Source organism: Panthera uncia (genome assembly GCF_023721935.1).
Source record: "Panthera uncia isolate 11264 chromosome A1 unlocalized genomic scaffold, Puncia_PCG_1.0 HiC_scaffold_17, whole genome shotgun sequence".
Classification (NCBI taxonomy): Eukaryota; Metazoa; Chordata; class Mammalia; order Carnivora; family Felidae; genus Panthera; species Panthera uncia.
In genome coordinates, this window is record NW_026057577.1 from 146,783,539 (window position 1) to 146,796,718 (window position 13,180).

General features: G+C 41.2%; 1 protein-coding gene across 2 annotated transcripts in view; it reads right to left on the bottom strand.

Moving 5' to 3' along the window:
* Nucleotides 1–13,180, bottom strand: part of ADCY2 (adenylate cyclase 2) — a 415,077-nt gene that overhangs the window by 91,785 nt on the left and 310,112 nt on the right. For both annotated transcript variants that reach the window (XM_049648289.1, XM_049648290.1), the window contains exons 13-14: nucleotides 10,134–10,203; nucleotides 6,976–7,073 (exon numbers count right to left, since the gene is read on the bottom strand). In XM_049648289.1, the coding sequence (XP_049504246.1) occupies nucleotides 6,976–7,073; nucleotides 10,134–10,203 (168 nt within the window). The remainder of the gene's footprint in view (nucleotides 1–6,975; nucleotides 7,074–10,133; nucleotides 10,204–13,180) is intronic.

A 13,180-nucleotide genomic window follows, 5' to 3' on the forward strand; every position in this document is an offset into this window, starting at 1 on the left:
CCTGAATCCGCAGCTGGGTATCGTTCATCTCCGTAAAAGCCGTAGGGTTCATTTATCTTGGACCGTGAGAATGATCTCCCTCCCCTTCCCCTCTTTCCTCTTCCTTCCTCCCTCCCTTCCTTCCTTTCTTCCTTACTTCCATTTTTCCTTCCTTCCTTCCTTCCTTCCTTCCTTCCTTCCTTCCTTCCTTCCCTCCTTCTTCCTTCTCTGTGTATCCCCCCTTTCTCCCCCTTCCTTTCATTCCTCTAAGATTCATACCCACTCATGGGGAGGAGTTTGGTGTCATAGTATCTAATATTTGAAACCACCAAAGAAAAAGTTCACTTTTTTTTTGAAAGAGCATGTGGGGGGGGGGGGGGGGGAGAGGGAGAGGATCCCAAGCAGGCACCACACTCAGTGTGAAGTGTCACAAAGGGCTCAATCTCATGATCTTGGGATCAGGACCTGAGCCAAAATCAAGAGTTGGCTGCTCAACCAACTGAGCCACCCAGGCGCCTGAAAATCAAATCTACTTTCAATGGACATGAATGATTCTACCATTAAACTTCCTCCAATTTTTCTTTTCCTTCTTGGAGATAAAACCAAAATGAAAGTGACTCTTTTGAAATGAGTATTAAAGAATTAATGAGCACTGATTACTGAAATGAGTCATGGAATAATTATCAAAGAATCTCAATAGAAATAATAGATCTCACATATTTAAGTTTATAATTTTGCTACTAATTTTGCTTAAGTAAAATACCACTATTCTTAATTTAACTTGGGCTAATGAAACACACTGATATTTAACTAACCTTTATTAGGAAAAAAATCATTCTTATTGTAACAATTGCCTATGCCTGGTTTAATGTATTTAGTTTGGAAGATAAGATTAATGAAACTACTAAAAATTGCAAAAACAATTCAGGCTTGATCATTTTTGGTCTTTGAAAAGCAGCTTACGTTTCTGATAAAGTTATTATATAAGGCAGACAGAAATGAGAGACTCAGCCTAAAAAAGAGAAGCCAATTAATAATTTAATTACAACTATTTAAATTCTGAGACTAGAGCCAGATTCAAGATTACGTGCCAAAGAGGGATGACATAAGGCAAGGCCCTCTTTTAGGCCAAATCTTCCCCCTTACTGATCCCTTCAAGGTCAAAAATTCCTCTACTGTTAATTATTCATGCACTCATTCATTCCTTCATTCATTAGTTATTTTAGTCCTTTTTTTTCAAAAAATATGAGGTAGTTTCCCCAAAATAAAACAGAAAAAATAAGAGGTCAGAGCATTAATAAATAAATGAGGTCATATTAGAAGTGAGAAGCATCATTATCCCAATGAAAATTCTTCATAAAGTATAACAAAATTATTATTTTTAGATAGATAAACTCATTATCAAGGAAGAGAAAATACTAAATACACAGAGAGTATTTAAAAGCAGAGTGTGTAGGGGTATTGATGAAAAACAGCCCAGGAGGAACCAGGGGCTTATACGTGCCTTGGAGTGTGAGATTTAATGTCTATGCTATGCAAAGTAGGGATGCTCTCAGGCATTTTTTTTTTTTAATTTTTTTTAACGTTTTTATTTATTTTTGAGACAGAGAGAGACAGAGCATGAATGGGGGAGGGGCAGAGAGAGAGGGAGACACAGAATCGGAAGCAGGCTCCAGGCTCTGAGCCATCAGCCCAGAGCCTGACGCGGGGCTCGAACTCACGGACCGTGAGATCGTGACCTGAGTCGAAGTCGGACGCTTAACCGACTGAGCCACCCAGGCGCCCCTCTCAGGCATTTTATTGACGGGAAATTGGAACTGAACTCTTGAATAAAGTCAGAAGCCATGAAGTGCTATCCTACCAAGAAATAAGAAACAAAAACTATGCCCACCAGGCTGATAATTTTCAGGGAAGTTGACTAACTAGGGTGATGAGTGGAAACAGAGTCATCCTGAAATGAGATCCATGCTAAGGGGTTAGTCAAATGCACTAACCCCTTGTGTAGTGAAGGGCCTTGGACCTTGACCTTACTTTAACAAAATGCTTTGACTTGAACTAGTGAACCCCAGAGACAGCTTGTGGAGACTGAAAAACATATCGTAATAATGCCTTTGCAACTCAGAGTATGAGATCACCATGGACCCAAACCCTGGATGCTGGTGAGCTCACAGTTAAAATTACATACAATCCAAGGAGGCATGTCACTATGAGTCAAAAGATATATCACACAGCAGAATTCATGCATTTATACACCATCATAACAGAATGAAGGAAGTGCTATTTTCATGCAATATATTTATGATACTAATAAAGGAAAAGAAAAAAAAAGGAATCCTAGGTAAAATACAGAATTATAAAGAAATTCAGATTTTAAAAAGAACAAATAGACTTCTTAGATATAAAATAATCATTGAAATTATACACGCGATGTGGATGAGGAAATTGCCAGAATGACTGCAGCACAATGAAATAAGTGTAAACTTGGAGGAAAAATTTTAAGACCCAGTAAACATAATGAATAACACAATATACAATTAATAAGATTTCAGGAGGAAAAAGTAAGGATAGAAGAATACCTAAGGTGATAATGTTAGAACTTCCAAGAACTAAGTAGAAATATGAATCTTCAGATTGAAAAATCACACCTAGTCACTCAGGTAAATAAAACAAATATACATTGGGAAATAATATAGTGAAGTTTGCAAGGGGCTGGGAAGCACACATGGAGTAAAGACAAATTATCTAAAAAGGAATATAATGGGATTGACAGAAAACATTTCATTAGCAACAACAGCTGCTGAAATTGATGTGCTATCATCATCATAACAGTAAGGGAAAATGAGTTAACTTAGAATTTTATACCCAGTTAAACTACTATTGAAGAGCAAATGTGAAAAAGGTAGGTAAAAATATTTTAATATAAAGAAAAAAGTAGGTGCTAATGCTACCCACAGACCTTAATAAAAGAAGTAATAAATGATCTATATCAATAGCAAGAAGAGACACTTGAAGAAATAACTTTTTAAAAGATGGTGAAATAAATAAAGGGATTTAAGAGTATGCCAGGAAAGGGGGCACCTGGGTGGCTCAGTTGGTTAAGCATTTGACTTCAGCTCAGGTTATGATCTTGCAGTTTGTGAGTTTGAGCCCTGTGTCAGGCTCTGTGCTGACAGCTCAGAGCCCGGAGCCTGCTTTGGATTCTGTGCGTCCCTCCCTTTCTGCCCCTAACCCGTTCGTGCTCTCTCTCTCCCTCTCAAATAAGCATTAAAAAAAAAAAAAAAAAAAAAAGAGTACACCAGATAAGCACTGACAAATGTGTATAATTTTTGAATGATTATATTGTACACCTGAAGCTAATATGACATATGTTAATTATGCTGTAATTAAAAAAAGGCATTGATGGGGCACCTGGGTGGCTCAGCTGCTTAAGCATCTGACTCTTGATTTCAGCTCAGGTCATGATCTCACAGTTTGTGAAATCCAGCTCTGCCTCAATTTCTGTTCTGATAGTGCTGAGCCCGCTTGGGATTCTCTCTCTCCCTCTTTTTTTGCCCCTCCCTGCTTTTGCTCTCTCTCTCTTTCTCTCTCAAAATAAGTAAATAAACTAAAAAAAATTGATGAAGAAATAAGCTGGTAAAGAACAAGAGCAAATCTAAATCAATACTGACTATAATTATCTGGAACAAAATCTCTAAGAAATAATTATGTACAAGATACAATGATTAACTTCAGAATATATTGAATGAAAACTGTATGTTATATACATACAGTTATATACATATGTGGTCATGTAAGTACATACATTTTAGATATGTATGCTGTATATAACTATGTGTGTGTGTATGTATGTGTGTGTGTATATATATATATAGAGAGAGAGAGAGAGAGAGAGAGAAGAGAGAGAGGACACATGTGCACAAGGAAGAGAGAGAGAGATATTAACTAGTAAAGGAAAAGAACAGAACAAAGAAAACTGAATCAATCCTTTAGAAGTTAGGAAGTGGGGAAGTACACCAAGAAAGGCAAGGTAATTGAAATGTAAGATGGCAGAAGTGAGTCCACATACACCAGCAATAAAATCAAACACAAGTGGAATCAAATCACATTAATACCGAAAAAATATCAGATCGAATAAATAAAAACCAAAATAAAAATCGATGCTGTTCACAGGAAGTATACCCAAACAATAATGGCTTCGAGATCACAGACACTTATCTACAGTAAACATATCATAGGATCAAATTTGTACCGCCTGGATCGCATGCACATGCGTGTTTATTGTTTTACACTCTGTACTTTTCTCAATCTTTGAAATACTTCACAAGAAGAATCGTTTAAAAAGAAAAAAGAAAGAAACATGAGGACACTAGCATGAAAATAAGAGGGCATTATAATACAACATAAACATAATATAAATGTAATACGAAACAAGCACAGAAAGTTCCAGTCTCCACTCTCCCTCAGTGGAGCCCGCGGACCTACCCTGAGCTCTCCAACTGCCAACACAAAGAGGGAAGTGCAAACCAGCACAGATTTCAAAATGTTCCGGCTCAAAATCCAACTTGTTGCTCAAGAGAAACCCACTAATAATTGGTGATGATGCCCGAGACAAGGAACTTCCGTGGGTCCTCTTAAAGATACAGCACAACAGAAGAGAGGTAAGAAAAGAAAAGCAGAGACAGAAGACATCTCCCCGATGCTCTCTGAAAAGTGCAATCCCACAAATTATTTTCCTTGGTCCCTGGAAGTTTCTGGCTTCTTTGGCATCCTCTTTTAAAGTGTCCCAGTAGTGGATTGCTGGGTCATAGGGTAGATCTATTTTGAATTGTTTGAGGAACCTGCATACTGTTTGCCAGAGTGGCTGCACCGGTTTGCATTGCCAACAGGGCTCTGGGGTTGCTTTTTCTCAAAGAAAACAAACCAAATTAATTTGAGAAGATGTGCACAGCCCTGTGTTTACTGCAGCATTGTCTACAAGAGCCAAGATACAGAAGCCGCCCAAGCGTCCGTCGGTAGGTGAAGGGAGAAAGATGTGGTACATGTACAATGGAGTGTTATTCATGCAGAAAAAAAATCTTGCCGTTTGTCACAACACGGATGGAGCTAGAGGCTAAGTAAAATAAGTCAGTCAGAGAAAAACAAATACCATATGATTTTACTCCTATGTAGAATTTAAAAGACAAAACAAACTAACAAAGAAAAAAAGAGACAAAAAAACCAGACTTAAATACAAAGGACAAACCGGCGGCTGTCCAGGGGAAAGCGGGGGATGGGCGAAATGGGGGAAGGGGATTGAGTACACCTAGCGTGATGGGCTCTGAGTAATTACAGAGTTGTTGAATCATTATGTTGTGCACCTGAAACTCATAGAACACCGTACGTTAGTTATTCTTGAATAAAAATAAAGAAAAAAACCCAAATGTATACTCTGAAAAAGAATTACTTTGCATAGTACGAAAACGGATGGTTAAAAAAGAAAAAACGTCCTAGTCACTTTCCTTTCTCCTAATTCCTTCCAGTGAGTGATAAACCCTGTCTTAATTATGATATAGAAAAAATAAAAAGTACTCATCCAATAGGAAGATGTAGAAAAATGAAAGAATTTTTCTACTTAATAGGAAAAATAAGAGCCCACTTCCCTTGGTAATATTTGTTCCACCTATATACTTTTTTAATGCCCTTTGGCTCTATCAGTCAGTAAGCTTTGGGTGTGCAGGCTCCGTTTTCTCTCCCAAGCAGCACAGGCCTGGAGCTCAGAAGCAGCTTAATTTGTTACCTTTTTTTCGGAGTGGGAAACGGATGTGTTGACATGGGGAACTTTCATGGAAGATTCTGTAAGCCCAGAAGAAGAGCTCATTTGGCCCTTGTATTTCAACGCTAATTTATGGAGGGTTGGGGAGGGAGGGAAAGTCACTAGGAACCTCTTCTAAAAGGAGGCAGACAGCTTGGAACGTGCATGTGTGAGTGATACTGTGACTTGTTATTACTTCCATAAATGCCTTCGTATTGGCTTAGAGCCCGGAAGAACGTCCTCTGGGGTACAGAGGGGAAAGGCAGATCATTTCTCTCTAGTTTCTGCAACACCCTGATGAGACAAAATGCAGTTCAGTCTCGGCAAGTCAAGTTGCCCACAAACGCTGCTGAAGTTGAATGCAAACACGCAACTAGATCAGACTAGGTTGAAAACGGTTGCTTTGGCTTTTTACAAAATTGCGATAAGCAGTAGAAGATTTGTCTTAAAAGTTTCTATATCCCCAATTATTGACAAACGGACAAGAGTTTTGTTTTCTTCTTTTCTCTTAAACCATAGAATGAGAACGAATCCATCACCTCAGAGACAGTTGGTTGACTCGTGTTGCACTCAGTAAGAAGGTGCGAGAGAAAGGCAATCTAGCAATCCCAGGTGACTGGATTTTCACCAACAGATGGGACCAGAAGTCCACCCCAAAGTGTGAAATCTGGCTTGCTCAGTTTCTCCCCTCTGTCCCCAGGTGTCTCCTGGGAGGGGTGAGCTGGACAGTGACCCTATAACAAGCTGAAGGGGTGGCAGAGGGTGGACTTCAGGAAGAAGAAGGTAGAATCCGAACGGACAGGTACATAAAGTGTGTTCAGAGTGGGTGCTGTCCTTTTAATATAACGACGGTTATAACATAACGACGGTATGTATTTATTAGAAACAACACCTAGACATTTATCTCTTTCTGGGTAAAGTTTCTTGGGCTACGTGTCTTACACTGGGCACCAGACTAATACGGAAATCAAAGTAAGAAGGTTAAATTTATTTTTTTAAATCCCTATAGTGAATCAATACGTCCATTTTGAAAATCCAGTCTTATTGTAACTAAGCATGACACACGGGAGCCACTTAGCTTCACTGCCCCCTCCCCACGTTCCCTCTGTTTGGAAATCTGCATCCTCTCTTATCCTTTGGTATAAGTAGCTCCGGTAGAAAGGTGCACCCAGTGAGAGTCCCAGGGGAGAACCACATGTACTTACTTGGGTAATACCAGAATCTGCACGATAAAAATGCAGAACAATATGAGACACGCGCAGGTCACGTAATACTTGAACGCTGGCAGTGCGGTGGCTCGGTACTGAGGGGACAAGAAGGAAACCATGAGTGACATTCTCTGGGAGGGGCTGAAACAATCAGCCAGCAGCCTACCTGTACCTGTTTTCATGTATCAGACTCCTAAGTTATGATGTGCCGAGAAACAAGCCAGGGACACAGCCGTTCATCGCTGGCAGTGAGTGCTTCCTCCCTCCAGCTGGGCTGTGAAAGCGTTTCTCCCCCCAACACCAGGATTTTTATGAGAAAAACTGACCAGCAAGGAAAGACAGCACCTGACCACAGGGACCAGTGAGGGAACTGGTGGCATCACTGTGAGCGTGCAGGTGCCCGGGTCCCCTTGTGGGTCTCATGTCCACAGCTGTGGGGGAAAGCAGGCGACTATCCACATATATTACTTTTGAAGCGTACTGTGGAAATGCAGTTTGCTCATTTTAATTATTTTAGTGTTTTATGTTTATTATTTATCTCAATGCTACTCAGAGCCAGTGAGGAAATCTGCAAGACAGAGAAGGCCGGTGGGTTTTGTTCTAGGTCTATGACCATTCCCTTTGCTTGTGTGTACCTGGCTGATGGACTCTTCTCCTGCAATGACTGGGTTCACATGGCTTTCCGTAACATCCACGACCATACACTGACCAGGGTAGCTGTCCGCCTGGGACCCCCTGCTTGAGTTATGCAGAGAAAAGCCAGCCAGCACTGCACTCATAATGGTGGTAGCGATCTCTGTCACATATAGCCCTGACGATGGCGTGACCCGCACTCTAAATGCGTTACACGCATCAACTCATTTAATCCTTACCACCACCTAAGGAATGAACTATTATTGTCCCTATTTTTGGGTGAAGAACTTCAGGCCAGAATGGCTGGTTAACATTCTTTTTTTTTTTTTTTTTTTTAATTTTTTAACGTTTTTTATTTTAGTTTTGAGAGAGACAAGAGACAGAGTGCGAGCTGGGGAGGGGCAGAGGGAGAGGGAGGCACAGAATCGGAAGCAGGCTCCAGGCTCTGAGCTGTCAGCACAGAGCCCGACGCGGGGCTCGAACCCACGAACTGTGAGATCATGATCTGAGCCGAAGTCGGCCACTTAACTGACTGAACCACCCAGGCGCCCTCTGACTAGTTAACATCCTCAGGGAGACACAGCACATGGCAAAAATTGGGACAGACTCCCAAACCCAGGGTCCCAACCACCAGGCTCTACCGCTTCACAAAAGAGGGTATTCTCATAAAATTAAAGGAAAGAGCAGTTTTTGTGCTCACGCTCTTGAAACCTCCTGGCAATACCGGCAGGTTGCATTCACCGTATCTGCATAGACTGTGCCCAAGTCGTGGGAAGTTCGAGAACACGTGCCTTGGGTTGAGCTGTGGGGTTTCAGTGCGGGATGATGGGTGTCTGGGTGGTCTACTGATGTTTCTCTTGCTTTATGTCTTACTGCCTTTGACCCCATCCTCCTGGCCAGAAGAGCAGGCTAGGGGGAGGTGGACAGGAAGGGAGCTTACATCCCAATGGCATCTACAATTTGCCTCAACGTTGGCTTCTACAAATAGGCACACAGGGAGAATGTCAGCAAGAACTGTGTTTTAAGATGACGATCGCCTTCTGTTTACTTGAATATTTTACTTGTCACTTAATAGGATAATTTACATGCTGGTGAAGAAGCGATATTCACATAATTGCGTAAGTGTGATTACATTTTTGCACTCGCTTGCACCCTTGTCTTTCACCTTCTTTTGGGCTGTCAAGATATGAATTGGAACTTCCTTGTGGTATTAATGAGGGAAACGGACTTGAATCAGGCAGGAATCATTTCACATTTAAACGATAAGTAACCATCAGTATCTGTTAAAGTTATTCAAAGATAAAATGGTCGATAGTAATGATGAATTATGTCACACATCAATTTGGTAAGCTGTCTGCAGTCAGTATGTTGACTTGGAAGCAGGCAATTGATCTTACTGACTGCTAACACAAAAGAAAGTTTAGGTGCAACTAGAAAATCCAACCCTGATGGATTGTGGCTATTCTGTTCAATATCCATAAAGCAATCACCTGAATATTCTCAACAAAATTTTAATACCAGTGCGGCGACCACTGACATTAATACAGTAGCTTTTGTTTGAACTAAGCCTGTAATTATATAGCTGGATGATAAAAATTGTCTCTAACTTGTTCCTTTCTCTAGACCAAAACAAAACAAAAGGCAAATGCAATAAAACCAACCTAGAAGAGGGGTGTTTTTTTTGGGGGGGTAGCAATTACTTAATACATTTTAGCAAATGCATGTTAAGCCTAACATGTAAAGCCCAAATACATGGGGCTTTTTTATTTGAGCCTATCATATCTCTTACTGGAGGGGTCACAAGGCAAAAGTATTTAGATGCAACAAACACTTAAAAGTTTGGCATTTCTAATTCTCCCAAACAGATGTTGAATGTAAATCTCATATTTTTGTTCAATGATTTGTGTAAAGAAGCTGTGCATTTATCAGGAAGCGTTTTATTTTCTTTTAAAAACTTTTCTAAGAAAATGTGCCACTGAAGGGCACCTGGGTGGCTCATTTCCTTAAGCATCCGACTTTGGCTCAGATCATGATCTCACAGTCTATGAGTTCGAGCCCCGTGTCGGGTTCTGTGCTGACAGCTCGGAGCCTGGAGCCTGCTACAGATTCTTTCTCTCTCTCTCCCTCTCTCTCTCTCTCTGCCCCTTCCCTGCTTGCTCTCTGTCTCTCTCTCCAAAAACAAACATTTAAAAAAGAAAAGAAAAGAAAAGAAAATGTGCCATTAAGAAAGCCAGTCATTAGCTCCTGTCTCCTCCTTAGCCCGGTATCTCACACCCGTTGAAGATCCCACTGCCACCTGCAGGGCTGAGCCGGGTGCCCGGCCAGACAGAAACTCGGTAACAAGACACACAGTGCAACACCTTGTGCATGGAAGCAACACAGAAAAGGCTGTAAAAAGGTCTGATATAGTCCGAGGTGATGTCAGTGCTTCGTGCAGAAAACAGGAGCACAGTTTCATGAAGGGATTTTTAAAAACTCACATTTCAGATAAAAAAGACTGGGGGAATAAAAAAGTAGCTTACTTCTTTTTCTAGTATTTTATTGTAGAACAGGAGCGAGATTCTCTGAATGTCTTCAGACTTGAGCCACTGCCTGTAAATAAAAAGGACAAACATCATTAACCCAACCCTCCAACCAATGAGCTGAAAAACTACTTTTTAAACAGTAACGGGCATCCTTCTTTCTTTATTGTAAATCATCCAAAACTGAAGTTAAAAAAAACCGCATGATGCCAGATCTCTGGATATGGAATCTAGGAAGAAGGGGATGTGCAAATATGACACCCCTCTTTAGGAGTGACCCTCCTTGGAAAACTGGCCATTACAGTCATCATACCAAACTGAAACTCGTGGTCCCGAATTAAATAACTAGGGAAATAGGCCATCAAAAAGATTCAAGTACATCGATACATTTATTTCCTGACATTTTACTGAAATCACATGGTAGTTTCATCCCTGAAAAATCCGGTTCATAGAAAACTACCATTTTTCTTAGTTTATAGCAAGCAATACATGAAAGCATCAAAACCATTTAGGGTGTCCTCTGAGTTCCGGGAGGGAAGATCTTGCTTCTTTCACACTTACTGAAAATACTTTCACGGTCATGTCTTTCATTTCCATAAAGTAAAAAAGTTTTGTTTGAATGTGGTGTTGAAAGATAGGTAAAAATACTAATACATTAAGTGATCGGTTCAGGCCACTCGCATAATATGGAGATGCAAATATATATATCCATGCAAACACGTGTGTAATACATATATATCCCTCAGATGTTGAAAAATAACTAAAAATCATATGAAAGTGTGCATTCTGACGCGTGGATTGACTTTTAGAAACAGGTTTCAAGAAGCCGGTTGACATAGACAGAGAGCTTCAGGACAAAACTTTTCTCTAGGACGCTTTACACGCTTGCAAGTGGAAGAGGGACACCAAGCAAGCCGGGCATGTGATCCATGCCTGGTACGGTCACACACTTGGAAATAAAATAAACGCACACTCGATGAAACAAAGCTGAGTGAAATACGAAGATACACGTTCTTACATCCACGAGTACAGGAATGTAAGGAAAAATGGAAATCTATGTGCCGAGAAAAAAATCTAGAAATCGATACCAACAAAATATATCACCAGCTGGTTTGGGTCATACACGGAGGAATTTACATTTCTACTTCCCTAGTTTTCTTAAATAAATACCTTTCTAATAAAAAAATAAGCCGAGTTATGTATACAGGCATTATAGATATGTGTGTATATATTATATGTGTGCATACATAATGCATATATAATGCATACGTGCATATATTTACAAGTGCGTATATACGTGTGTATATATAACGTATATGTGCATATATCTACAAGTGAGTACATACGTGTGTATATGTAACGTATATGTGCATATATCTACAAGTGCATATAACCATATATCTACATCTATACCCACATATCAATATAGAGGGAGAGTATATATATTTGAGGATATTAGGTATAAAACTATGCTTTACATAGGTTTCCAAAAACTGTTGTATCTGTTCAAGTACTTATCAATTCACATGAATTTCTCACTGTGGTTCTTTGGCAATCCATCGTGGCCTACGGATTTCGACTCCCTGAGGTATGTTTGGGGGCTAGGGATCTGAGGATCCAGGAAAGAAGGCCAAGTCAACGATCGCACTTCGCCTTGTAATCGGCAAGTCCAGCCGCCTACTGATTTTGGGTGACGGGGGTGGGGGGGTGTCTCTAACTGTACACAGACGCTTCCCAGCGGGGCTAACGACTGGTCAACCCAGGAGACCAGCACATTCGTCCAGGTCTACCGGGACAGCCCTGCGTCCAGAACCTCGCACCACATGCGCACCGCCGTGAGCCTGACGCACCCACAGGTCTACGCTACAGACAGCGCACTTCCCAGCGAGGCACGGAGGTCAGTGATGTGTTCTAGAAATGATGGCCGTTGAAAGTGAGAACCGTAAAAATGCCTTTTGGTTCAAGGCATAAGCTTTAGCTATCAGGGAAACAGACTTTTCTGGGTATTTCTTATTACCGTACCAGCTGCAAGAAGCATGGTATTGTTCCGTTCGAGGAGAATGGCTGGAGAAATAAAAGGTTGGTTAAACAGCAAAAAGAGCAGAAAATAAAATCGAAGATACATTTTAAGCACATTCATTTTCAGAACCGTGTGCTCGTCATGAATATCAAACTATGAATAATGTATGGAGGAAACGTATTCAAAATACTTTTTTTTTTCCTTTATTGAGAGAGAAAAATCTAATTTCGAAGTGCCTCTGGGCAACCTCAGATTGGAAATAAAGTAAGAGCGAAATATATCAAGGAGAAGTAAAAGCGGCTCCCGAATGAACAGGGCCTCGGGTCCAGGGCTGGTTTCCCCTACCTGCCCGTGTCCTGCGGGCGGACGGGAAGTGCTCCAGGCCAGGCCTCACTTCCCTGTGTCCCTAACACTTAACACCGAGTTTCGTCAGCCACGAGTGCTGGGTTCTTCTGACCTTTTCCTCGGAAGGAAGGAGAGTGTATTCTTCTCGCAGGCTTTGCCGTCAGAGGGTCTCTGAGATGGCCTCAGCTCCCTTCACTGACGAGCCAGACACTCAGACATTTGTGTGATTTGCATGTTTGGAATAGGAAAGGTGAGTGGGGGCTGATAAGGTCAAATATGATTTTTGGGAACTGGAACTACAAGAGAGGCAAAGAAGGGAAAAGAAAGGAAGAGGGAGGAAGGGAAAGGGGAAAGAGGGAAGGGAGGGGGAATGTGTGTTTTACTTATGGGGTCCTGACATGGTTCCTGACCCAGGAGGCCTATGGGATGAAGAAAATCAACCCTACTCCTGGGCTATATAATGAGCGAGTCTCTATTTAAAAAAAATTTTTTTAAGTTTATTTATTTATTTTGAGAGAGAGAGACAGAGAGAGAAGGAGAGAGAGAGAATCCCAAGCAGGCTCCACGCTGTCAGCGCAGAGCCCAAATTGGGACTCAAGCTCACGAACCGTGAGATCACGACCTGAGCCAAAATCAAGAGTCGGCTGCTCAACCGAGCCACCCAGGCGCCCCAAGTGACTCT